General features: G+C 36.1%; 2 protein-coding genes across 2 annotated transcripts in view; one reads left to right on the forward strand and one right to left on the reverse strand.

Annotated features, from left to right (window-relative positions):
* Positions 1-10,089, forward strand: part of LOC100313729 (semaphorin II-like protein) — a 31,907-nt gene extending 21,818 nt beyond the window's left edge. The window contains 2 exon segments of the mRNA NM_001168183.2: positions 5,112-5,315; positions 7,604-10,089. Coding sequence (NP_001161655.1) covers positions 5,112-5,315; positions 7,604-7,980 — 581 coding nt within the window. The 3' untranslated portion in view covers positions 7,981-10,089.
* A 6,704-nt stretch (positions 10,090-16,793) lies between these two features.
* On the reverse strand, positions 16,794-25,399 carry LOC100366852 (COMM domain-containing protein 10-like). Its single transcript, XM_006813926.3, has 7 exons — positions 25,341-25,399; positions 24,934-25,024; positions 24,379-24,489; positions 21,497-21,568; positions 20,324-20,407; positions 19,590-19,757; positions 16,794-17,506 (listed from the first exon to the last, which is right to left on the reverse strand). Exons 1-7 carry the CDS (start codon positions 25,367-25,369, stop codon positions 17,468-17,470), a joined length of 594 nt encoding a protein of 197 aa, XP_006813989.1. The 5' UTR covers positions 25,370-25,399; the 3' UTR covers positions 16,794-17,467.
* Between the last annotated feature and the right edge of the window lie 914 nt (positions 25,400-26,313).

A 26,313-nucleotide genomic window follows, 5' to 3' on the forward strand; every position in this document is an offset into this window, starting at 1 on the left:
CTGGTAGCAATGCTGTCTGGCTCGGCTCCACCTGGTAGCAATGCTGTCTGGCTCGGCTCCACCTGGTAGCAATGCTGTCTGGCTCGGCTCCACCTGGTAGCAATGCTGTCTGGCTCGGCTCCACCTGGTAGCAACGCTGTCTGGCTCGGCTCCACCTGGTAGCAATGCTGTCTGGCTCGGCTCCACCTGGTAGCAATGCTGTCTGGCTCGGCTCCACCTGGTAGCAATGCTGTCTGGCTCGGCTCCACCTGGTAGCAATGCTGTCTGGCTCGGCTCCACCTGGTAGCAATGCTGTCTGGCTCGGCTCCACCTGGTAGCAATGCTGTCTGGCTCGGCTCCACCTGGTAGCAATGCTGTCTGGCTCGGCTCCACCTGGTAGCAATGCTGTCTGGCTCGGCTCCACCTGGTAGCAATGCTGTCTGGCTCGGCTCCACCTGGTAGCAATGCTGTCTGGCTCGGCTCCACCTGGTAGCAATGCTGTCTGGCTCGGCTCCACCTGGTAGCAATGCTGTCTGGCTCGGCTCCACCTGGTAGCAATGCTGTCTGGCTCGGCTCCACCTGGTAGCAATGCTGTCTGGTTCGGCTCCACCTGGTAGCATTGCTGTCTGGCTCGGCTCCACCTGGTAGCATTGCTGTCTGGCTCGGCTCCACCTGGTAGCATTGCTGTCTGGCTCGGCTCCACCTGGTAGCATTGCTGTCTGGCTCGGCTCCACCTGGTAGCATTGCTGTCTGGCTCGGCTCCACCTGGTAGCATTGCTGTCTGGCTCGGCTCCACCTGGTAGCATTGCTGTCTGGCTCGGCTCCACCTGGTAGCATTGCTGTCTGGCTCGGCTCCACCTGGTAGCATTGCTGTCTGGCTCGGCTCCACCTGGTAGCATTGCTGTCTGGCTCGGCTCCACCTGGTAGCATTGCTGTCTGGCTCGGCTCCACCTGGTAGCATTGCTGTCTGGCTCGGCTCCACCTGGTAGCATTGCTGTCTGGCTCGGCTCCACCTGGTAGCATTGCTGTCTGGCTCGGCTCCACCTGGTAGCATTGCTGTCTGGCTCGGCTCCACCTGGTAGCAATGCTGTCTGGCTCGGCTCCACCTGGTAGCAATGCTGTCTGGCTCGGCTCCACCTGGTAGCAATGCTGTCTGGCTCGGCTCCACCTGCTAGCAATGGTGTCTGGCTCAGCTCCACCTAGTAGTTTCACATTGTTAAATGCTGTATAGATAAATTAAATTCATTAAATATAGAAGTAGGTTAGAATTGTTGTAGTATATTAATTAATCCATGGCTCAATAAATGCTTTGCTAATATTACAGTAAAACTCAGATACTAAGAAAACCTGATTAGCAGCGGAACTACAATTCTATTTGAATGTAGTTTGCTGATTGGTTGTGTGTAGTGCAAAGCTGTGGTAAATGAACGAAACAATTCCCAAATTTCGAAATCATCTTTTTTTGCACAAAAAACATGAAGGCACCTTGAATTACCTTGACGATGACATTTGATCTGTGTATTGTTGAGTATGAATTCAATCATTTTGGGTAAACATGTACTGTATTTACTCTATTAGAAGTACATCTCCAAAAGAACAGCATATGAACCAAAATTCACATTTGTTGTATAAACACCTCTGTAATTTCATATGCTACTAATAGAGCAAATATTAAATTCATTATCAAGTTCCAGTCTCTCAATTATCTCTTATCTTTCATGTTGTAGAGCAGATTCTACCATGAACCTAAAGGATCAAATTAGAGAAGCTGTAGAAGCTTCCTTGGTAGGCTAATAGCATAAAAACTACCTCGCTCAAAGCCCATCGTTAAAATAAACCCCTTTGGGAAATTTGAAATCTGGGAATTAATCTCATTCTGGAAATCTTTCACCTGATTGTTGCTTTCACATTTTTCTAAAAGTAGATTTGTTTCACATATTGCACTGTAATTTGTACAAATTGTTTTGAGGGTTTAAAAATGCACATTCATAATCATTTAACAAATAAAGATCAATGTGTCAAGTGAATGCTTATTTGTGTCCACTATCTCTCTTCTATCTCTGATATCCATATAGGCAGTGAAACAGTTCAGGTAACAACGCCAACTAGAGTACGATTATATGACACATCCCTTAAATCACCATTGTATACTGATCACAACATTCCTCCTCAATCAGAATATCCCATAGAGATTACATCACAAGATCCAGTAACCACGGAAACGAGCAACATCATTGGTCCACCAATTGGTAAGGCCTCAACTCGATTCTTTCAATGGCGGCAATCACTTTTATTTGTTTTCTGCATGTAGCTTGTGTGTCATAATTTTGGTAATGGACAGACAAAATAAAAACCTGAAATAAAGTACATTTGGATGGGAATCATACACCATGCCGTGCCAATATTAACCATAATTAATAGAAATGTAATCCAGCTAGCTAGACTGTTTGGCTGGCTGGATACATGTTTTGAGAGTAAAGCCGGCCAAAAATACTGTGCATGGTGCACTTTGTGATGTCTGCATGCTTATGTAGTTAAACAATGCCTAATGCCGTTACTGTATATATCGAGTGAGTAATATCTGAGTTGTATAAGACACGAGAGAGAGAGATTTCTATTATGGTGAAGATAAAGGGTCTTCACAGCCTTATGCATTATCAAATTCACTATTTATCATCCCATCCTATGTTTCACTTCACTTCACTCTATTCTCTGTCATCTTTGCACTGCACTTTTTCTCACTTGTCTTCGGTTGTTAGTGCATGATTTAACTTGAGTAGCAGAAAATTAATTCTTGAACAAAAATTGAACAAATCAATAGATCTTAAAAGTGTTTTATTGCCGTCATTGTGGAAAAGAGGGCCTTGCATTAATAGCTTGACTTTTTGAGCATGTTTTATTAACATCAATTTGCACTGCTGTCACTATCATAATGCTCTGGGTTGTTATAGAGACTGCTCAGTAGATTGCTTGGTAACCTCTAATTATTAATTCGTCTACAGCTTGGTTGCCATGGTAATGTTAAGATAGATTACATTATTGATAAATCAATTGTAATGTGACCATGTTTTCGTACTAATGTGTGTTTTCTTCCATCCAAACTAATGTGACTGTTGAATGAGTCATGATCTATTTAACCGTATCCTCTTTTCTACACGGTTTGGCATTGTACAGGAGACAAGTCTTAACGATTGTTTTCTTTTTGATGCTGTAAACCCATATTGAGCCCTGTGACCTGATTATAGACATCTAGTGCAGGATATATTATACCATATTCATTCATGTACACATTCCAGAATACATTACCCATCATTTCAATACATATTAATACTTTTGTCTTGTTAAATCTTACCTTTTTAATGCATATGTGTTAAACATCTAAACTTGTTATTTATGAGAAATTAAGTCATACCAACTATTTTCCAAACCATATCAGACATGTTACATGCTCTGTTTGACTCCTATCAGACATATCACAATGTTTGAGTCATGTCAGAGGTGTTACAAGCCTTGGTTGAGTCATGTCAGATCCATCAGAACAAGTTATTCCTGGCATGTACAAGGCTTAACATACCTCAGTCTTAATTTTTTTCATTTGTAACAGCTCTCCTGGAATCTTAATAACTCACCTGTGTTTCCCTTTTAATCATGCTACGACTTCCTCTAATGTTATATTTTGTATTTAGAATAGCTCTGTTACTATCATATATTTCATGTCACTAAATATTAATTACTACATTTTCATAATAATCTTGTAATGTTAATAATGTTATATGTCAATTTCATTTACCTTACTATTATTGCATATTATTGATGGTATGAAGTGCTAAATAGTGTTGTAAAAGTATTGTTATTAAAATTTACAAATTATTGAACAAAACAGCCCTGAACCAATACAGCCCTGAACCAATACAGGCCAAAAATACGGTTATACTCCCCATGAGAGGCCAGTTTCTGACTTTTAATATGATTTTGAGAATATGATAATTTTAGTGTTTAAAATATTTACCAGCCATATTAAATGTAAAGAAATTTCACCTCGCCTAACATAGGCAAGTATGGTGAAGCAAACGATGTCTTTATATTCTCGTCAACATTGTCTTCAGATTATGAATATCTGAAATCCATTCAACATAAAAAATGTATTGCATCATTTCTGCATATTTGAAATTATTATTCATCTTTCACTGTATCCCCCAAAATTACATCCTACCTTGTATGGTAATGTGAATCCCAAAATGGAACAACTATTTCAAAGATGGCACCATTTTGGTACCGCATGTGTATAATAAAACATTTATTATGGGCTGCAAAATCTGTACTCCCACATTATCTAAAAGATCTCAGCTGCACGTCCTTTCACTGTACAAGGATACACACAGTAAAACATAGCGAGACTATTAAAACCTTGCTCATCTTTTCCTCTCTGTGCAATATACCTTAAAGTAATGTGAATGACACTTGCATGTGATGATGAGTATGCTTTTGTCTTGCAATACATAATTGAAAATTTATCACATTAATTGTGAAGTTTATTTATCATACTTTAATGTAATATTATATCCAACAGCCTCCATTGAAATGACAGGTTTGTTTGGTCTTTCATAAAAGCCTGTTTTAACATTTGACAATACTGAGTGATGTCATGTAAGTTTGGTAAAGTTTGATTCTGTAGTTAAAAATAATTTTGTGGCTTGTAGTTAAATTAATTATACCAAGTTTCTGTTTATAAGAAGAAAATATTTTGAGAAACATTAGGTTATTGATCTAAATATTATTTTATGTTATTAGATGGAACATGTATCTGGCCTAACCATGGCTCTATCAAGGTGCAGGTGGATATGGTTTCATCTGAAAAAAAGAATAATTAAATTAAGCCACCAAAATACCAAGGTTTCTTTAGCACTATCATGTGACATTCATGAATGATCATTCAAATTTAGAATATCATTAAAAAAATTGTTTGCACAGACCATTCATTTTAAATTGGTATATACAAGTAAACATCATTATACAAATTCCAAGACAAAATATACAGAGCAAGGTTTCATTAGATTCACTATGTTTAAAGTCAACGCATACACAGAAAGATGGCTTGATCTAAGATTTGTTTTGTCTCCATTTCTTGACAGAACCACCAGAACATAGAACAGTTGTTGGAGTAGAAAATGACTATAGTGTTGTTGAAGGCATTGCAATTGCTGGTTGGGTTGTAGCTGCTGTTCTTGGTATATTTATTATTGGTTATTTCTGTGTGGCTAGGGTTAGAAAGTCTGAACGTGGCATCTGTTGCCGACGAGGACGATTGGATGTCAGTACACGACAAACTGAAGAAGGTAGGTCATGTTATAATGAAGAGATATAGTATGAGATGTACATCGTTGTAATTACTATAGAGAGTAGTATGGGGTAAGAAGCAAAGTAAGTACAGAGAAGAGAAAATATTGATCACATTCTGAGATGCATACATACATCTTTGTAATTATTGTTATGAGCAACATAAAAGAATGTATAGAAAATATAGTTTTCATTTGGTTTATTTCCTTTTTACATTGCCCATAGTCCAGATGCAAAGACTGCATAGGCTGATGTTGACTCATATTCCTTTGCACTTAAAATAAGTTGCATACAGATTTCAAATTCGTGCTACATTACGTGTTAGTGAAATCAAAGTTGCAATATGGTTAAATGTCTATGGGTATTTAACAAGTATCAAAAAGTATAAAACTTAAGATCAAAACTCCATCTTTACATGTTGTGTACTTCTGAGAACTTGAAATGTGATAATTGACACATTGGAGAAAAATTCTCAAAATTTTTTGTTGACAAGTATTGAATAAACAAATTGAATGCATTTAAAAGTGTACTTTGTTGATGTTGTCAATGACAGTTAGTCGCAGTCAAGGACAAATTACTTGGTTGCAAAAATTAATGTTATGTGTGTGTGAATTGAGTTGGTGCAATGAACAAATGAAAGTCAATGCAAAATGCAGTTGAATTTGTTTTGTTTATGCTATTAAATGTGCATTTCTAGTAGAGTCTGCATGTGGATAAACAATTTTTTTATGTGATCTACATGTATTGTTTTACACCTAACTCACAACAATTTCTCTTAAAATAAGAATATATTCTTTTTTTCAAAATTTTATAACTAACCACTTTCTTTACTTTCCACCCAAATTTTCTTTGACTGCCTTAATTGGTACCTAATCTGGTAGGAAAGGTAGTGAGTCGTCATTCATTCCGTCCCGAGTAAGGCCATGAGGCTTTATGTGTTATCCTGTAGAATTAAGTAGTGACATGCAAAGTGCATGCATTGACTCTCATCCTTCATTGGCCCCTCACAAATTACAAGTTGTTCAGGATATACTGAGTGCTTCTTTCCACCTTGCCACATAGAGTTGCAACATTTCACAACACTTCTAACTAGTGATTGTAGGAAACCAGTCCATCCTGCCGACTCAACTGACAACCAAAAGCAAATACAATGTATGACCCTCCATGAATTCAAAGAGGTAATCAGACACTCCTTTAATATTATCATAAACACATATCATCTCATGATTTGTCATAGTTCAATTTTAAACTTGCCAAAAATACTTGCATTAAAATAGTTTTAGTCGTTTTACAAAGAAAAGTTCACATTCCAATCACATGATTACTTTGACTTGCATATTGTTAAGTTCACTACACCAGCTTTCTGTAAATGTTACTTGCCATTTAAAGATATCAGAAAGGGTAATGATCCTGATTAATCATAAGAGCTGAGAGTCCAATATGATATTTTAAATCCTATGAAAACAAATAATTCTATTTTTTCCTTGTTAGTGTTTACTCCTATAAAACCATTTATTTTCACTGACATTTAATTTCACTATTTTGATGTTTTGATCATATTCACTGAGTTTTAATTTAATGAATTCGTCAAGGAAACAATGAGTTTTATTGTCATTCTACATGTTCATGTAGATTTAATTTAGCAAATTTTACTTATCAGTATAATTAAAACCAAGTAAATAATCACAATACTTAAAGTTCAACATTGAAAAATTAAAAAAAGTGTTGGTTTTTAACAAAACAACTCCTATACAGCATCTTTGACTTGAAGTCACATGGTTTCAATTGTAGTTTAAAGGAACATTGGTCTTATGCATCTTTTAAGACCTAGTCCTTTTATATTATAAATTATATTAAATATAGATATGAAAATAACAATATAATCTGAGCATATCCAACAAACTGACTGACTCAGTTATACTATTTGTATACTATATTTTCCTGAACAACTTATTTGAGGTGGGCCCGGAATTCTTTGTTATTCCTTTGAATCCAATCCTATTTCATATCTTCTATGTTACTTGTTTATGTTACTGCTGTGTGGTGTTTGGTGTCTCATCATATCAAGGATATGAACATTTTTGTTAAATACTATTAGATAAGTAAGATTTGCATCCATGATATCTACTAACAAACATAAATAGCTGCTATATCTTGCATATCTCAATCCATGACGTCATTCAATACACTACTTAGGCTTTTAAAGGTTCAGTTTATCACCACTAAAATAACAAGAAATACAAACTGTGAATTTTCCAAAAAATAATATTTTCTGTTACTCCTGTAGGCATGAAGTCCCCACTACCAGCAACCACAACTCCCGTGGTTCCAATCGCTCCAGTAACACCCGTGGTCACTCCCGTAGTCACACCCACAACCATCGATTCTGAAAACACTAAAAACACTCAACAAGAGACACCATTGAGGCGAGAGAAACCACCAGTGCCACAGAAACCCAAGAATTATGCTGCTTCTATCAATGACAGGCGGGCAGTTAATGATCAGAGAGCGTCCTCACTGTCACAGAACAGGCGATCACAACCACATGAAAGTTTTAAAGATGTTAGTGGGGAACTTAAAAATATGTTTATTCACAGTAATGGCAGTCATACACAGCAACAAGGTATTGGACCAACAAGAGGTGGTAAAGTAGCACACGTATGAGATCAGAAATAAACACAACGCTGACATGATGAAGTCTGGAAGATGTAAATAATGTTCAACACTGCCAACTTGTTATTTTTGTCTGTCAATGTTTGCACTTAATAAATCATAATCAAGAGGATGAGCAGTTAATATTCAGCCATGACTAGACTTAATATCAGACAGCTGATAAGTACTGGTACGAGTTGATTGTAAATATGACAAAAATGTACAAGATAGATTGTGGTGTCTGGTACAAATGTGTTTTCTCATCACGATTACGAGTATGGAGCGCTTCGTGTTATGTGTGATGCTGCAGAATAAACATGAGGTGTTTGTTATTTGAACAGATTCCTATGTGAAGGAACATAAAGTAAGTTATAACACTGAACATGTATGATATAGTATATTTCATAATATTGGTCCCACTCGCAGTATGTAAAGACTTTTACGACAAAACATATGAAGTAAAGTGACATGAATTATGTGAACATATTCTTTCCAGTCACAGCATGTATGAAAACTTTTATATTCAAGGCGCCATAGATCTAAATAAACAGATCCATATCAACAATACCACACAAGACATGGAAAGACTTCGTGCTGCACAGTATGTGAAGTGAACAGATTCTTGCACTAGGAAATGTGGATGTGGCATGCTACAAAAAGCTCAACGTGAAATTATTGTGTACCGGTAATCTAAATCATGTGAACTAATTAATTGATGTCAAATTTGAACTTGACCATGTATGGGGTTTGCAGTATCTTGCCATGAAACTGCTGACTCATTGGTCGCTCTGGTCTGTTGTGTTAACATGTGATCTATGTATAAATCTGTACATATTTACTTTGTGTGGTATCTTTTAATGATTTCTTGTATAAATAAGTGAATGTGTTTTTTTGTAACTGTCCAAGATTTTAGTGTGTCGCGTAGTTAATACTTGTGTGCTTGGTTGAGCATATCTGTGGTGCTGTATCCAACTATTTGTAGTCGTATTGTATGATTGAAAGCAATGCAGTTTGTTATGATGCAAATAGTATGTAGTCGAGTATCTGTTATCGTTTTATATCAACACTGACACTGTCTATTGCAGCTGAGTTCTTGTACATGAAAAAATGAACACTGCCAAAAATTATGTTTTCCAGTATTAGAACTCGAGTGCAGGTACCAGTATTTCATAGTAGATGTTAACACTGCTTCCATGTAATATATTAATTTACCTGCTATGCAAGGTATTTATTTTGGGGAATAATTCAATGATACTAAATTAATCCAATGTTCCAACACTGATCGCATGAAATCTGCAAAATATATTTCAATAATTACAGAATCAGAATTTTATTAATGATTAATCATAACTGCTAATCTCAGAAAATTATGTAAGGTACTATCTTTATCCAATGAAATGTACGTACTTAAGCTTTTTTTTTATTTTTTAGATTGTATATATTTTTTTTAATAAAACTGAGAAAAGCGTGTAAATTGGCTGCATTTTAACCTCAAAGTAAAACAATTCTCAGTATCGCAAACACAAAGTGTGCACATCGTTGGAACGTTTCTCCATGTTTCACATTGCGTCATGGGAGAAGGTCAACATAGACATTTGCATACCACAATTAAAGAACTGATTGATGTCCTACCTAGTATGTTTTATCAGGTATAAACTCGTTAGAGGTTGTCCAAAATATGGTGAAATATTTGAATAAGTGCAAATGTAAATCTTATTATAACTTAGAGTTCCACTCGGTTTAGTCATTAAAGAATGTAAAATGAAAATAGGCTCATCATAGTATAAGACATAATAATAGTGGACAGAAAAATGAATGGGTATGAACTGACATTGTATTCAAGGTACTGAGAATTACCAGTTGGTGTCTGTGTCTCAAGTGGAAAGTAACCCGATGGCCCAGGAGATATGGTTAGTTTAGATTTTGACAATCGGGCTCTTAATTGTTCAAGCAACAACATTTAGATGGGGAAAGTGGGAACAAATATTTCATGGGAATTTATTTTTTTATGGACTTACATGAACTTTTTTTTGCTTTTTGGATTATTTTTAAAGACCTTGCACAATAGTGTATTAGTGTTATAGTGACAGTAATAAAGTGAATATCTTGACTCGTATGGATATAATTGTTCTGTTTGTATTTTATCATTGTAATGATTTGAGGCTATGACATTTAGTTTCGTCATTTGCATAATGATATTGATACATTGTCATGGAACATCTCGTGAGTGTTTAGACTCAGTTCCAGGCCTAGCAGTTGAGTAATGAACACCTTGGTAATGCCGATGTAATGGTCTATTTATAGACAATGAGGGTATATATAGGGGAGTTGTTCAGATCGGAGATCTGGTTGAATTGTATTGAAGTTTAAGTATCTAGTTATTGGAGTAGTGGAGTTTTACCGCGTTATTGTACTTGATGTTTGCAGAGTATAATAATACCAGTACCAGTTGAAATCTCATTTGTTGGCTCTGTGTTCGTATTTTATCATCGCCGCCAGGGAAGTCTTTTTGTTACTGTTGCCATTTTGGTATTTGAACCATCACAACTGTACTATACCAATTACGGTAATATTATGTTGTGTGTGACAATTATCTACAATATATATGTGGGGTTTAGTGACTCAATAGAATAAAAGTCTACAAACTACTGGGTGGGTACATGGGAGTTGAGTTAATGAATATCTACATTACCAGCTATAGGCAGGGTTGTCACTGGCACAGGCCGGTCACAATTTGGCAATGTTTGGTCCAGCTATCATTGCCATAAATACAGTACATGTACAAGAATCATAGTATTATGCCCGTGGAGCACAGCTTGCCCCCAACACTGGTTCATTTATGACAACCCTTCACGGTTTCCGCCAAAAGTAATGGAATTAATTTTACTACAATAACCTGGCCCCACCTTATACCAAGACTTGCGTCTTGGGCACTATGTGGTAAACGTGTTGGCTTGTCTCTCTCAGTTCATGGATGACTAAAAGCCAGTCCTGCTACTGTGGCATTCTGAGTCAGAGTGATGCGTCCTCCGACCACACACCACGCAAACACAACAAAAGAATTTTGAATAAATTAAACACAACATACACCTGCTCCTGCACACTAATTTGCAATATGGATTATTGTGTGACAAGGGTGAAGTTGATAAAATCATGACTAGACAAGGATGGCATTTTTAATAATTAGAGAATGATACAAGCAGCCTCTTTGCGGAGTAGTGCCGCTGTTAGCAATGCACATTTCAATTAAAGAAAGCTTAGAAATAACTCCTGTGTGCTGAGAGTATTGAAGACATTAAATATAATTCAAAATTTAAGATTTGCATTTCAATCGAGAAGATTAGCAACTAATATTTGTCTGCTATTTGCGATGCACATCATGAAAACAATGTGATTTACATCATCCATAGTTTTTGTCCTATTAATTCAAGAGCACCTCTACCACAAATTCAATTATAATCTGATTTTCTGAGATATCAGAAATGGGCTTATAGATAATCAATATGCATGTTTATCAACATTGAACTAATCATGTATGGATTACCTCAATGAACCAAATGAATTATTATACAATTAAGCAATTATTATGCATAAATTTAGGTCTGTATATTGTTTCAGGGTGCACATGTACAAAGTTTCATCATAATGTGATGATTTATAATCCTAACTAAATTAATGGAAAGCTGAAAAGTAAATTAGGTAATTATTATAGATGTATATAAACCTAAAACTAATTAGATCATTGTGCTAGAGTATACATGTACCAAGATTCATCGAATTAAGAACTATCACAACCCATCTATGTACGACGTTTCAATGAAATGTGATTAATATGATCTGATTTTAACCCCAAACTGAGCAGATCTGCGCACTGTTCTAGAGGCTCAATGTATGGAATAATTATTACATGTGATATCAGTGTGAATGCAGAAAATTGGCCAATTATGTAAATTAGGTGCACTGATTTTAACCCAAAACTAATCAAGTCTGTGCATTGTCCTAGAACATCTATGTACCATGATTCATTGAAATGGGATCATTAGTACTCTAATATCAGTGATGAAGTAATGAAGTAATAGTACTTGGAATATCAAAAGCTGAAAATTCATTAAATATGCAAGTTTGGTAATTAATATTTCACATACCCACTGTGCATTAACTAGGATTGCCCTTAAAATCACTTTTGTGTGTCTGTGTGTGTGTGATTTGACCCCAAAGTTGGGGTAACTGTTCACCGGGAATAGCATTTTAACTCTTCTGTGAATTAAATAAATCATTAGAAAATGAACAAATCTGAGAGAGGTCCACATGTAGTACCTATATATGTAATATCAAAGCATTTGCATTTGCGGTTTTCAACAAAAAGTCAAAAATTTCACTTTTTTCAAAAAATGACAAAAATATTCACCAACATTAGAGAATTAAAGATATCATCACAAAATGAACAAATCTGAGAAAGGTGCACATGTAGTACCTATATATGTAATATCAAAGCAATCGAATTTGCGGTTTTCAACAAAAAGTCAAAAATTTCACTTTTTTCAAAAAATGACAAAAATATTCACCAACATTAGAGAATTAAAGATATCATCACAAAATGAACAAATCTGAGAGAGGTCCACATGTAGTACCTATATATGTAATATCAAAGCAATCGAATTTGCGGTTTTCAACAAAAAGTCAAAAATTTCACTTTTTTCAAAAAATGACAAAAATATTCACCAACATTAGAGAATTAAAGATATCATCACAAAATGAACAAATCTGAGAGAGGTGCACATGTAGTACCTATATATGTAATATCAAAGCAATCGAATTTGCGGTTTTCAACAAGAAGTCAAAAATTTCACTTTTTTAAAAAAATGACAAAAATATTCACCAACATTAGAGAATTAAAGATATCATCACAAAATGAACAAATCTGAGAGAGGTGCACATGTAGTACCTATATATGTAATATCAAAGCAATCGAATTTGCGGTTTTCAACAAAAAGTCAAAAATTTCACTTTTTTCAAAAAATGACAAAAATATTCACCAACATTAGAGAATTAAAGATATCATCACAAAATGAACAAATCTGAGAGAGATCCACATGTAGTACCTATATATGTAATCAAAGCAATCGGATTTGCGGTTTTCAACAAAAAGTCAAAAATATTCACCAAAATTAGAGAATTAAAGATATCATTACAAAATGAACAAATGTGAGATACCGGTAGGTCTACCTTTAGTACCTATATATTTATAACATCAAAGCAATCGGACTTGCGGTTTTTAACAATAAGTCAAAAATATCACTTTTTACCAAAAATATTCATTAAAATTAGAGAATTAAATATATCATCACAAAATGAACAAATGTGAGATAAGTCTACCTGAGGCATCCATATATATTATATGAAAGCAATCAGACAAGAAGTTAAAAATATCACTTTTTACCAAAAATGATAAAAATATTCATCAAAACAAGTCATAGTCCCCGTCATGTTTTAGTGACTTTGTCAAACAATGAAAAGCATAGTCAGATTATGTTTAAATATTGGGATAATATTTAGCATATTAACTACCGGTACAAATGTGCAGAAACAGATACAAAGACCAAGTTTGAATGAAATTGGTCAAGGCCTGCCCCAGAAACTGTTAATGACATGTCCAAATATTGAAAAAAAAACAATGACATGCATCAGTAACAAACTATGACTGATGTCAATGCCAAGTTTGAAAGAGATCTGTCAAGGCATGTCCAAGAAATGGTTGATGACATGGTTGAATTTTGTGATTTTATTCGTTGACAGTTGATGACATGTCCAAATGTTGATTTTTGAGACAAAAATGACTGCCAGTCGGTCAAAGGTCAATCAAATCAAAAATAAATTGATGTGCACATTATGACTTGTCCTTGTACCAGCTTTGAAGAAAATCTGTCCAGGCATCTCTGAGAAATAAGGACGGGCAAAACACAAGTCCACGTTTCGAACTACGTCCAATGGGGACTCATCAGAGAATTGAAGATATCAAGAAATGTACAAATCTAAAAGAGGTCTACCCAAGTAACAAAGCAATAATATTTGTAGATTTTAAGAAGTCGAAAAAGTAAAAAGTTGACATGGACGACGATGGAAGACTCTCATATGATAAGCTCCACTCGACGAAGTCAAACATTTCTATTTTTGGGTTCATGTTTGGCTAAGCGCCCATCCCCTTCAAAATGGCCCCGTCTAATAATAAATCATTTTCAGAATACTAGTAATCCTTTTTATATATACAGCAACACCAACCGCCGTGAATATGTTGTGAATGTGTAGACCACAGTAATCGTGTGCTTCAACAATGGCCTGTTAATGAAACTGAAATGTGGTAAATACTTCATGCCATTTTTAGTATTTAGAGAGTTTTCAACCCGTCTATCAGTCAAAATGACAATTTTGAACTGTAGGAATTAATCTGCAATTCAGCCAATGACCGAGAGAGAAATCTAGGTCAGGGGAAGCCGATGGCCTCATAGATTTTCTTCCATGTCTTGCCTTAGGTTCACTTCCCTGTTTTCTCGATATAAGAGGACCAAAGCCAATTGCTACGGAAAGTGGAGTGGTTGGGAGGGAACCCAGAATCTATAGTGGGTATGAACTATGTGAATAGGCCGGTTGAAAACCCTCTGCCTAAATTCACTACATTTGATTACTCACCATAGACTCCGGTTAATCAAAATGACTATTTTGAACTGTAGGTAGAGTCAGACAACGAGAGGTGGTGGGTTTTCGAGCAAAACAGAGAAAAAAAAAAAAGTATACAAAATATAAAACTTATGACTACCACTGACGAGAGAAACTTCTCCGTACAAATCTGTAGCCAAGACTGCTCCATCGGCTATACACAGGGATCCCAGTGGCAATTTAGACTGGGTCAATAATCAAAGTTTGACCCACAACAACATGGCACACCCTAAAAAGACCTTCCTCAATGGATAGCGTGTCTCTTAGGTAATAATTGATAAAGAGGATTTTCGTTTTCCAGAAGCCTGTCCTAAGCATGTGTACAAGGGGGGCATCTAACGCATCACCTAATGAGTTTGCGATCGTACGAACCTCATGCGCTTGTACTTGGTGTCTTTGTTGACCCTGTGGTGAGAATGCCAATCGGTCATAACCTCAAACACTGTCAAAGTGATCCACCTAGAAATGGAAGGCTGGTTTGTCCCGTTTACCCTGGGCATACATAACACATAAACATTTGCTTGTTGCATAGCAACTCAAAGCTCAAACCGGGCATAGAAGCAACTTCTCCTGATCATCCGGGCCGACAATATTGGCCCTGGGATTCGGTTCTTGGCGAAAAAACCTGATTGGTGTCTATAGCACAGCATCATTGTCCTTAAAGGTGGCACAACCGTCTGAAAAGAACAGGAACCCTAACTCTGAACGACCAGAGGCAAGAGCCCATTGATACCATGAATCCAATGCAGGGGCCATATTCCTTGGACTTGTTCCTTCATTAGGTGCACGTCCCAACCTGTGATGGAGTCATTGCTATGGCAAGTGGGTCCAAGGGGACCCCTGTCTGAGGTTGGCAATTGCCATCCACCAGGGCAAGGCATCCCTCGCTTTGTCCAAGAGAGTAACCCGCCTCTCCAGTTCTGGTGTTGCAACAAAGTGTGTTGCACCGGGCGGCTGCGCAGTGCAGCTTGGGGAGCTATCCTGCAAACTGGCGTTATCCCAATGATGCGTGCCAGTTCTCGAAGAGACACAAGGGAACGCGGACTAGACGTTTGGCTAGACTGCTTATTGCTAGGTAATGAGCCTGCGATGGAAGCACAAAGCCTGCCTCAGGAACATGAACTAATGTGTGGATGTGACTTTCTTTAGATTTACTAGAAAGCCTAATTGGTGTAGTTAATCCTGTGGTAGCCTTACCTGCATGGCCAACAACTTGTGTATCAACCAGTCGTCTAGGTATGGGTTGATGTGTACCAACGACTGATGCAGCAGCAGCACCACCTGTTTCAACACTCTGGTGAACACGTATGGAGCCATGCATAACCAGATGTAGCACCCAGAATTTGAATACTTGGCCCAAAGGAGCGAGTCAAGTCGAGGAGCTGGTAAGCATCACTTAAGTCTAGCGAGGCTAACCAATTGAATGGTGCATGGAGAGTAAAACAGTACTTGGCGTCTACATGTGAAACCGATCAAGGAGCACATACTGATTTAGCTTGCTTAGATCCAGAACTGGACAGCAGCCATCTGTAATTTTTGGAACCACAAACATGTGACTGGAAGCCCTGACTTACTGACGGGTCTTCTACCCTGTGTAAGGTGCCCTTTGTAAGCAAACTGTATACCTCCTGTCGGATAGTGTCAGGGGAGGTGGAGATAGCAGCAGAGTTTTGTAATCGTGCCTCACCACATGGATTGCTTAGAGGTCGGTTACCCGCTACTTCCAAGCCAGAATACATTGGCGCAAGCTGTGTGCAACATGGAAATGTGGCCACGGGTTTGGTTGTTCTACATTGGGGGCAAATCCTCTTCAGCAGAGAAGAGTTCCCTCTCGGTTCAAAAAGTTCAGACTGTCCCTCGCCAAACACTTTCCAATCCCCCTTGTCGCAGAGGGAATCGTCAAACTCGCTTCCCCGCAGCCTGGTTGGGTGATCACCCGAGGAAGAGATGCACATACATTACAAGGCAACGTGCAGACTGAGATATAAAACCAGAATATTCTACATAAACTTTCACAAATAGAAAAGAAAATACAATAATAAAGCAATGTCATTTTTTAATGGTCTGACTACATTTCTTGTTAGTTGTAATAATTCAAATGTATGTTAATATACTATATGACAACACTTTTCTTTTATTCATTAATTTCATATTACATTGTATTAGTGCATGAAAGGCAGTCTTCGATACAAGCAAGTACTAGTAAACAATATGTCATACTACAGTGTACTATGTTCCTACAACTGTCTACACAGAACAGCACTGTTTTCTCCCATCATGCTAATAAAACGGCCTTCTTTGCATGATGCTACTGATCATATGGTTCCCTATTAAAATATATCAAACTGACCATGCATTTTTGTCTACAAGTGATTTCTATTATCAATGTCACCCTGAAATCTTCCATATGCTCAATGTATGTGCTTCTCAAAATGCAGGCTTTTGGTGAATAAAGTCAAAGTTGCTAAGTGTACTGAACATTAAGAAGAGCGTTAGTCGTCACACAGCATACAATGTATGTATAAACAATGTATTTTACACGCGTTGTATACGTCACTACAAGTCCCATATTGAACAGGACAGGGCATGAAAACCACTGCCCTTTAAAAGTCTGATGAGTACATTGAATTTATTAACTGGTGAAAATTGTGCACAGTACATGATTCACTATTGTTTACAAAGACTCTCTGATAATAGAATACAGGCTTGTAAATGTAATTAGATTATAAGCAGCCAATTTGTCATACATACATCAGGATTAATTCTTCTTTCTGCACAGTGTCTATTAACTGATGGAATCCAATTGACTTTGTATTGTTTCAAGCTGTTAAACAGAACATTCAGAAAAATTAGTGAAATTCATATATCATAGATTCAATTTAATGAACCACTACAATTTCAAAGTAACACACAGGAAAATGGAATATTGGCATTTAATGTCAGTTACCAGTAATAAAAAGTAAGTTGTGACATGAAAAAGTCGGTTAAGTGCCCAGGTATTTATTATACATAAACAAAATGTAGGGTTGTGGCAAATATGGCCCTATAAGATTTTTAATGTAGTGTGTACTAAAATCAATGCATATATCCCTGCGATTCAGTTCCAGAATAGTAAAGTTAGGCCAGACCAAAAAAATGACTTGTTCATCGGACTCGCGCACACCTATCATATTGCATTTTGGATTTGTTTTTTTAATTTGCGTTAAAAATTCACTTGACGGTTGGTGGTGCCGTTATGAGCCTCTTGCATAGTGCGATACTTCCAAAACGCATTCAGATGTACAGTCGGCTGCTCTATTCATGACAGCAACATTGACTGCTATCTTTTATCTGCATTGCTACATCGATTTTGTTTCCTGGGTGATGGTTAATACATCAAATAAAGAACTTACAAGATGAGTATTAACGTTATAGTCTGTGTACGCCGTGAGGGTGGAAATGTTTTAATGCCAAAAACTCTGTGAATTTGGATCAGACATTTACTGATTATTTAAACAATGCATTCAAAATGACAGTCGATATTCTAAAATAAATGATTCCATGGAAAATATAGCAATATCTAATATTCATAATATACAGAACAATGTTACTGAGAAACTAGGTATAGGAGTTTTAGTTTGTGATGAATTTAATATGAAGTGTGTTACTTTCACTGTATTGCACACGACGTATACCCTGGACGTATATTTGGAATGTCAGAAGATAATATTTTTAGCCAGTAGAAATGCATTTTTAGAGCTAAAAAACAGTGCAAGTGGAGTTATTTTGCCAAAGAAAATTGAACTGCCTCATGATGGTAAAAAATTACTTAGTCCTCAGATTCTGTCATTGATTTATTTGAATGCATGGAAGCGGGTTGAACAAAAACCAAATTGAAGTGGCAAACCAGACAGTTGCTACAGTTCATGATTGCCTGAAGTATATTGATAGTCACCATGATAAGTTTCAAAGATGCTCTTGTCCTATTCCTGATGCATTCAGCCAATTTCAGTGGAAAATTCAAAAGCATAAAAAACCTTCTATTTGTGCACAATGTTTATGGTGTTTTTCATTTAAATATGCACTTCATACATGACACACACAAGTTTCTGCTTCACTTGCAACTTTTATGCAAAAAATGAAAAAAAAAACTTTTTACTTTCAACTTTTTTAAGCCCCCCCCCCCCCAAAAAAAAATCACTGTTCGCTTCCAAGCCATAAAAAAAAAAAACACTCGCCATTCCAAGGTTTTTACAAGAAAAATTTGATGAACAAGAATTTTTTTGGTCTGGCCTTAAGTGAATATTGGTCATTTTTACAACTAGAATGGCCACCAGTCAGCCATGTTGGTAAAAGAAGATATGTAATGAGTATATATATTATTCAGTATGACAATTTTAATCAAATCAGCTTACATACAACATCTCACCTACAATTGAACCCAACATGAAAACATTGTGAACATAATCAATAAATTATGAGGTTACACTGAACACCATTAATTCAAATGACGGGGACTATATTAAGGAGGATCAAGCATGTACAAGTATTTTTATTTTCCAGATATTTGCTAGGTTTTCAATGCAGCAATCAGAGCCAAACTTAGACCCAGTTCATTTGGAACCAAGCTGGAACTTAACTCTAGATGAGATGGTCATTTTGGTCTCACTCGGTCTATAGGTTCAACCCGAGGGTTAATTGGAGAAAGAAATATGTCATTTTTGATGACTCAAGCTGCCGGGCAATGAGTCTTAATTATTTTATTCAGACCTATCTTTATATGTACGGTAGTTTACTTAATGTGTGTAATACCCATGTTATTGATATATCTGCCAACCAATCAGGCATCTCTCTGTATAGTTTAGTATAGTAGATTATATGGAAAATGGTCATATATTATTGGTTAAAACGATTATCATTTTTCTGACCTTGGTATAAAATTCATAAAGCTCTTTATGTGAGAATTCCATTCTGAGTTTGTCTTCACCTCCATTGTCATTACTGACATCCAATTCAAGCATGGCATTTGGTATTTTCATTTTACTGCTCTTTGCCTGCCCCATTTGTAGATTTAATCTCCAGCTCACATCTTCTAGCTTAGAATAGAATAGAATAGAATAGAATAGAATAGAATAGAATAGGATAGAATAGAATGACATCACTGCTAGTGTTTTATCATAGACGTCAAGTCTTCGACATAACATTGCAAAATTGCTGGCCCCAGATATAGATTCGCAAGCTTATACCAAATATTTTGTGAAGCCAAAACAACTTGTTTTCAACCACTCTCCCTGGTACGGGTAGCCACAATATTGCAACATTGGTTTCAATTTCGATGATTTTTATTATTCTGGTTTATTTGTTACATTATAAGAAATACATTTTTGTTTTTACTTCTAATGTTCCATATTGTTCATTTATATGTTGCATGTTTTTATTCGCCATTCTGAGTCTCTGTCGCAGTTCAATCTGCGTGTTGTCAATAGGCCCACCCTTATTTTTTGGCAATTTTCCATGTTCAGGACCCTGAGCTCTTAGCCGGATAAATATGTGGAAAGCACACTAGACTTACTTCTTTTTATAAGGCTTTGATGTAGGAATTCTGTGAATATAAGTACATTCAGAATAAATTTATTAGAATAATTATACACTGTAGACCAACCTGATTTATGGCAATAGTTCTTTGCCTTAACTGATCAATCACATCCTTACCATTTGTTGCCCATGCTTTGACAAAAACCGACACCTATAGGAGATAAAACATGTACAAACTATTACACCTACAATATAAAAACATCACAGGTGTGCCCCAAACCTTCAGGGAGAACATTCAATGAAAAAAAAAACTACCAACTAAATCATTAAATAACGGAAAACTAGGAATGAGATCATTATCAGTTTCTTAATGGTTTGAAAATAATAAGCTGACAGATAATACTGACAAGAAGAAATTTATGATTTTGACATGTGTATTAATTAATGTACATAAACCAAAAATTGCATTTATTGTATATTGGATATTAAAATAAGACTTAGGCCAAGGACAGAAATATCTGCCTGACAGGAAACTGTTAGTATATCATTGTCATTTACATAAGTGCTTACACTATAAATAGAGCAAATACGGTATACTAGTAATTTGAACAAAATTTTAAGATTTTTGTGAGAAAATGATGGTGCTCATAAATGTCTATGGCATAAAAAATGAATGAACGAATTGATGGATGGAGGGTTTGATGGATGGACAGATTGATGGATGGAGGGATTGATGGATGGAGGGATTGGTGGATGGAGGGATTGATGGATGGAGGGATTGATGGATGGACAGATTGATGAATGGAGGGATTGATGAATGGAGGGATTGATGGATGGACCGATTGATGGATGGACAGATTGATGGATGGACAGATTGATGGATGGACGGATTGATGGATGGACAGATTGATGGATGGACAGATTGATGGATGGACGGATTGATGGATGGACGGATTGATGGATGGACGGATTGATGGATGGAGGGATTGATGGATGGAGGGATTGATAGATGGATGGTTTGATGGATGGACGGATTGATGGATGGAGGGATTGATGGATGGAGGGATTGATGGATGGACAGATTGATTGATGGATGGTTTGATGAATGGAGGGTTTGATGGATGGAGGGTTTGATGGATGGAGGGATGGATAGATGGATGGACAGATTGGTGGATGGAGGGATTGATGGATGGTTACACATTAAAATTTCCTTGTTGGAATACCGGTATACAATATTTGCTCCATATATGCATTAATAATATTTCCGGATACAGTTCTTTAAATAAATCGTCTATATTACCTTGTCATCATCAAGCTCTAAATTCTTTAGTTGTTGTTCAAGAACTGTTGGTTTAGCACAGTGGTATGCTGTCTAAATGTGAAACAGAAGACAAATATTATTATTACAATATGGCAAACAGGTGGTAAACATTCTAAGACATATAAAAAGTCTCATACATGTGGTAAATAGTCACTGAAAACCATAACGTTTTAGAACACAGTGAGTCCTAAAATCGATGACTTTTGTGAGATTTTGTTGTTTCAATGAAAGCAGCAAATTGAATAACATCAACAGTCTGATATCATTAGAAAATGAACAATATGCATAGTATCAATGCAATGGGACTTGCTGTTTTCAACAAAAATTCAAAAATATCACTTTTCAAAATTAGATAATTGAAGATATCACCACGAAATTAACAAGTCTGAAAGAGCTCCACATGTAGTACCTATATATGTAGTATCAAAACAATCAGACTTGCGGTTTTTAACAAGAAGTCGAAAATATTACTTTTTACCAAAAATGACAAAAATATTCACCAAAATTTGAGAATTAAAGATATCATCACGAAATGAACAAATCTGAGAGAGGTCCACATGTAGTACCTATATATGTAATATCAAAGCAATCGGACTTGCCCTTTTTAATAATAAGTTGAAAATATCAAAATACCAAAAATATTCATCAAAATTAGAGAATTTGAGATTTTGACATGAAATGAACAAATCTGAGAAAGAACCATCTAAGGTACTTGCATATCAAATTTGAAAAAATTCTGACTTGCGGTTTCGAAGCAGAAGTTGAAATTGTAAAGTTGGCGACGACGAACGACAACGGCGAACAATCAGTAATATGAACAGCTCCGCTGTGTCGACTTTGTTAGGTTGTTAAAACTTTTCTACAAGCAGCCCCCTCTAGTGATGAACTGATTCTATGAAATCAAAATGAAGCACCAGTACATAGATGAAAAGACAGCTTTCACTGCAAAGTAATTTTGAATATAGCAAAGCTTTTAAAACATTATTTTAAATGTCTACAGACAGATCATATACATGCTCTATGATGAATGCTATTGTTTTCTACACATACACATATGCTCTATGAAGAATGCTATTGTTTTCTACACATACACATACCTGCTCTATGATGAATGCTATTGTTTTCTACACGTACACATATGCTCTATGAAGAATGCTATTGTTTTCTACACATACACATACCTGCTCTATGATGAATGCTATTGTTTTCTACACGTACACATACCTGCTCTATGATGAATGCTATTGTTTTCTACACATACCTGCTCTATGATGAATGCTATTGTTTTCTACACATACACATACCTACTCTATGATGAATGCTATTGTCTACACATACCTGCTCTATGATGAATGCTATTGTTTTCTACACGTACACATACCTGCTCTATGATGAATGCTATTGTTTTCTACACATACACATACCTACTCTATGATGAATGCTATTGTTTTCTACACATACACATACCTACTCTATGATGAATGCTATTGTTTTCTACACATACACATACCTGCTCTATGATGAATGCTATTGTTTTCTACACATACACATATACCTACTCTATGATGAATGCTATTGTTTTCTACACATACAATGTACCTGCTCTATGATGAATACTATTGTTTTCTACACATACACATACCTGCTCTATGATGAATGCTATTATTTTCTACACATACACACATACCTGCTCTATGATGAATGCTATTGTTTTCTACACATACACATATACCTACTCTATGATGAATGCTATTGTTTTCTACACATACCTGCTCTATGATGAATGCTATTGTTTTCTACACATACACATACCTACTCTATGATGAATGCTATTGTTTTCTACACGTACACATACCTGCTCTATGATGAATGCTATTGTTTTCTACACAAACACATACCTACTCTATGATGAATGCTATTGTTTTCTACACATACACATACCTGCTCTATGATGAATGCTATTGTTTTCTACACATACACATATACCTACTCTATGATGAATGCTATTGTTTTCTACACGTACACATACCTGCTCTATGATGAATGCTATTATTTTCTACACATACACACATACCTGCTCTATGATGAATGCTATTGTTTTCTACACATACACACATACTTGCTCTATGATGAATGCTATTGTTTTCTACACGTACACATACCTGCTCTATGATGAATGCTACTGTTTTCTACACATACACATACCTGCTCTATGATGAATGCTATTGTTTTCTACACGTACACATACCTGCTCTATGATGAATGCTATTGTTTTCTACACATACACATACCTGCTCTATGATGAATGCTATTGTTTTCTACACATACACATACCTGCTCTATGATGAATGCTATTGTTTCCTACACATACCTGCTCTATGATGAATGCTATTGTTTCCTACACATACCTGCTCTATGATGAATGCTATTGTTTCCTACACATACCTGCTCTATGATGAATGCTATTGTTGTCTACACATACCTGCTCTATGATGAATGCTATTATTTTCTACACATACACACATACCTGCTTTATGATGAATGCTATTGTTTTCTACACATACACATACCTGCTCTATGATGAATGCTATTATTTTCTACACATACACACATACCTGCTCTATGATGAATGCTATTGTTTTCTACACATACACATACCTGCTCTATGATGAATGCTATTGTTTTCTACACATACACATACCTGCTCTATGATGAATGCTCCTGTTTTCTACACATACACATACCTGCTCTATGATGAATGCTATTGTCTACACATACACATACCTGCTCTATGAAGAATGCTATTGTTTTCTACACATACACATACCTGCTCTATGATGAATGCTATTGTCTACACATACCTGCTCTATGATGAATGCTATTGTTTCCAAAATTAATTGTACATCTTCACTTTCTAATCCAAGAGCAGTCTGTAATTTCTCTTCCTCATCTTCTGAAAATGACCTTTCATCCTGAAAAACATATTATAACAAAATTGAAAGCCTCTATATCATCTATGTACGTTCTATTAGGTTACCTCTTACCTTGTTTTACACACCTTAAAGAGTAACTCATTTGAAATATGGGAGGGCAGGTGAAAACAAAATTTGATGTAGACTGAAATCAGGGAAAAAATTTCCACAGGCTCCATACTAAGAAAAAAAATTGCTCTCAACAGAAGTTCAAAAAAACGGACTAAAATCTTATTTGAGAAAAAATACCTGCCCAAGTTGTGGGAAAAAATATTCAACTGACCAATTCCTTCCATCTCCACCCCCAGATGTCAAATGGGTCATCCCTAAACAGAGAGATGCACAAGCCAGGTCTAATTAGCTCCATTGTAACATGGGTGAGCAGTGTCCATCATCACGGTCTAAAAAAGCATACAAGTATTGAATTATTGTTATCAATCTTACCCTTAAGTGCAATTTTTGGAGAATTCTAGTGAGTATTCTTGAAAACTTGGTAGCATCTAATTCATTGATGAGAGCAAAGGCTTTTTTAATCCTAAAAAAAGGAAAGCTGGTTATACTTTGTGATCACATGCTAGTATATACAGGGGATCATGTGGTGTATTCGCACATCCCCTCTCCTCCCCAATACACTAACATACAATTATGTATGTCTACCGTTGTACTTCCGTATTAAAGTCAGAATGAAAACAGGACGTCCCTGATCACAGACTACTCGGGTTTGACCTGTTATATACTCGACTACCTTCACAATTACTTTGATATACCTTTCTATTTACAAATGTGTGGTGGGTATAATGCATATATATATTGAGTCGACTACAACATTAATACAAACCCCGAATACAGACCTATTGGTCGCTTGAAACATCAGCGCCATCTTGGAGTGTGTGTTACAGATCTGCGCTTGCGCACCACTAGGTGGGCGGAGACCTCGATCAGGATGTACGTTCCACATCGTCTGTACAGGAGTTCACAAGCCCCTCTGTATAGGACGACGTTCTCCGTCTGACAAATACTGTAAAATACTTTATTTTCGCTTGGAATTAATTTTCGCTATTTTCGCTATAGTGAAAGTAAAATCCAGCAAATATACCTTTTGTTCCTATATTTCACATTCAACTCGTCAAAAATCAGTGAAAATAAATTCCACTGGCACACAAAACACCCAAAAAGTCTTTTTATCGAAAATTAATTCCAGCTAAAACAAAGTATTTTACAGTAGATTGGCCCAGCCGTGGTAATGTTATTGTTTTATATGATACTAGTAATTTATAAACACGAGATATTCTACAAATTTGTTCATATAAATCAATAACGGTTCTTGTATCAACAAACAAAATATCACATTTTAGTAAAACTATGAATTGTAGCATGCATGTAGCAAAGTACATGTATCTGAAAAAACACACTATAAGATAGTAACTTGAATGAAGAGTGGATAGAGCGTAGAGGGGAAAAGTACTCTGTGATGTAATATTCTATCCTTTCAGAATTCTGACGGAACAGTATAATAAAGTTTTATTATTCTAATAACATTGTGACGACTGAGCAAGTCTACCTGACAAGCAAAGTTTATTACCCTGTGCCTTTGGGTACGTTCTTCGATGATATACGACAGGTTTATTTTTATTATGAAAAACATAACTTTTATGACTTTGTATTCGTACATTGATTTATTGTCTTTTTTTTTGTTCACAACGCAGTCAACATCCAGTTCCAACGATTATTTGTTGTTTCCGAACGAACATCTTCCCATATAATTGCTATCAATCAGGACTTGGAACTATCTAGCTTTTGGGGGGAATTTGACAGATAAACAAA

This window comes from Saccoglossus kowalevskii, chromosome 13 (genome assembly GCF_978046115.1).
Source record: "Saccoglossus kowalevskii chromosome 13, keSacKowa6.1, whole genome shotgun sequence".
Classification (NCBI taxonomy): domain Eukaryota; kingdom Metazoa; phylum Hemichordata; class Enteropneusta; family Harrimaniidae; genus Saccoglossus; species Saccoglossus kowalevskii.

Bases quoted from the DNA above. Each gene is read 5' to 3' on its own strand.
- LOC100366852 (XM_006813926.3), bottom strand. From the start codon at position 25,369: ATGGCGCTGATGTTTCAAGCGACCAATAG. The intron at 25,025-25,340 runs GTCTGTATTCGG...TCCTTTTTTTAG, and splicing joins ATGTTTCAAGCGACCAATAG to GATTAAAAAAGCCTTTGCTC. The intron at 20,408-21,496 runs GTAATATAGACG...TATCTCCTATAG, and splicing joins TAGAGCTTGATGATGACAAG to GTGTCGGTTTTTGTCAAAGC.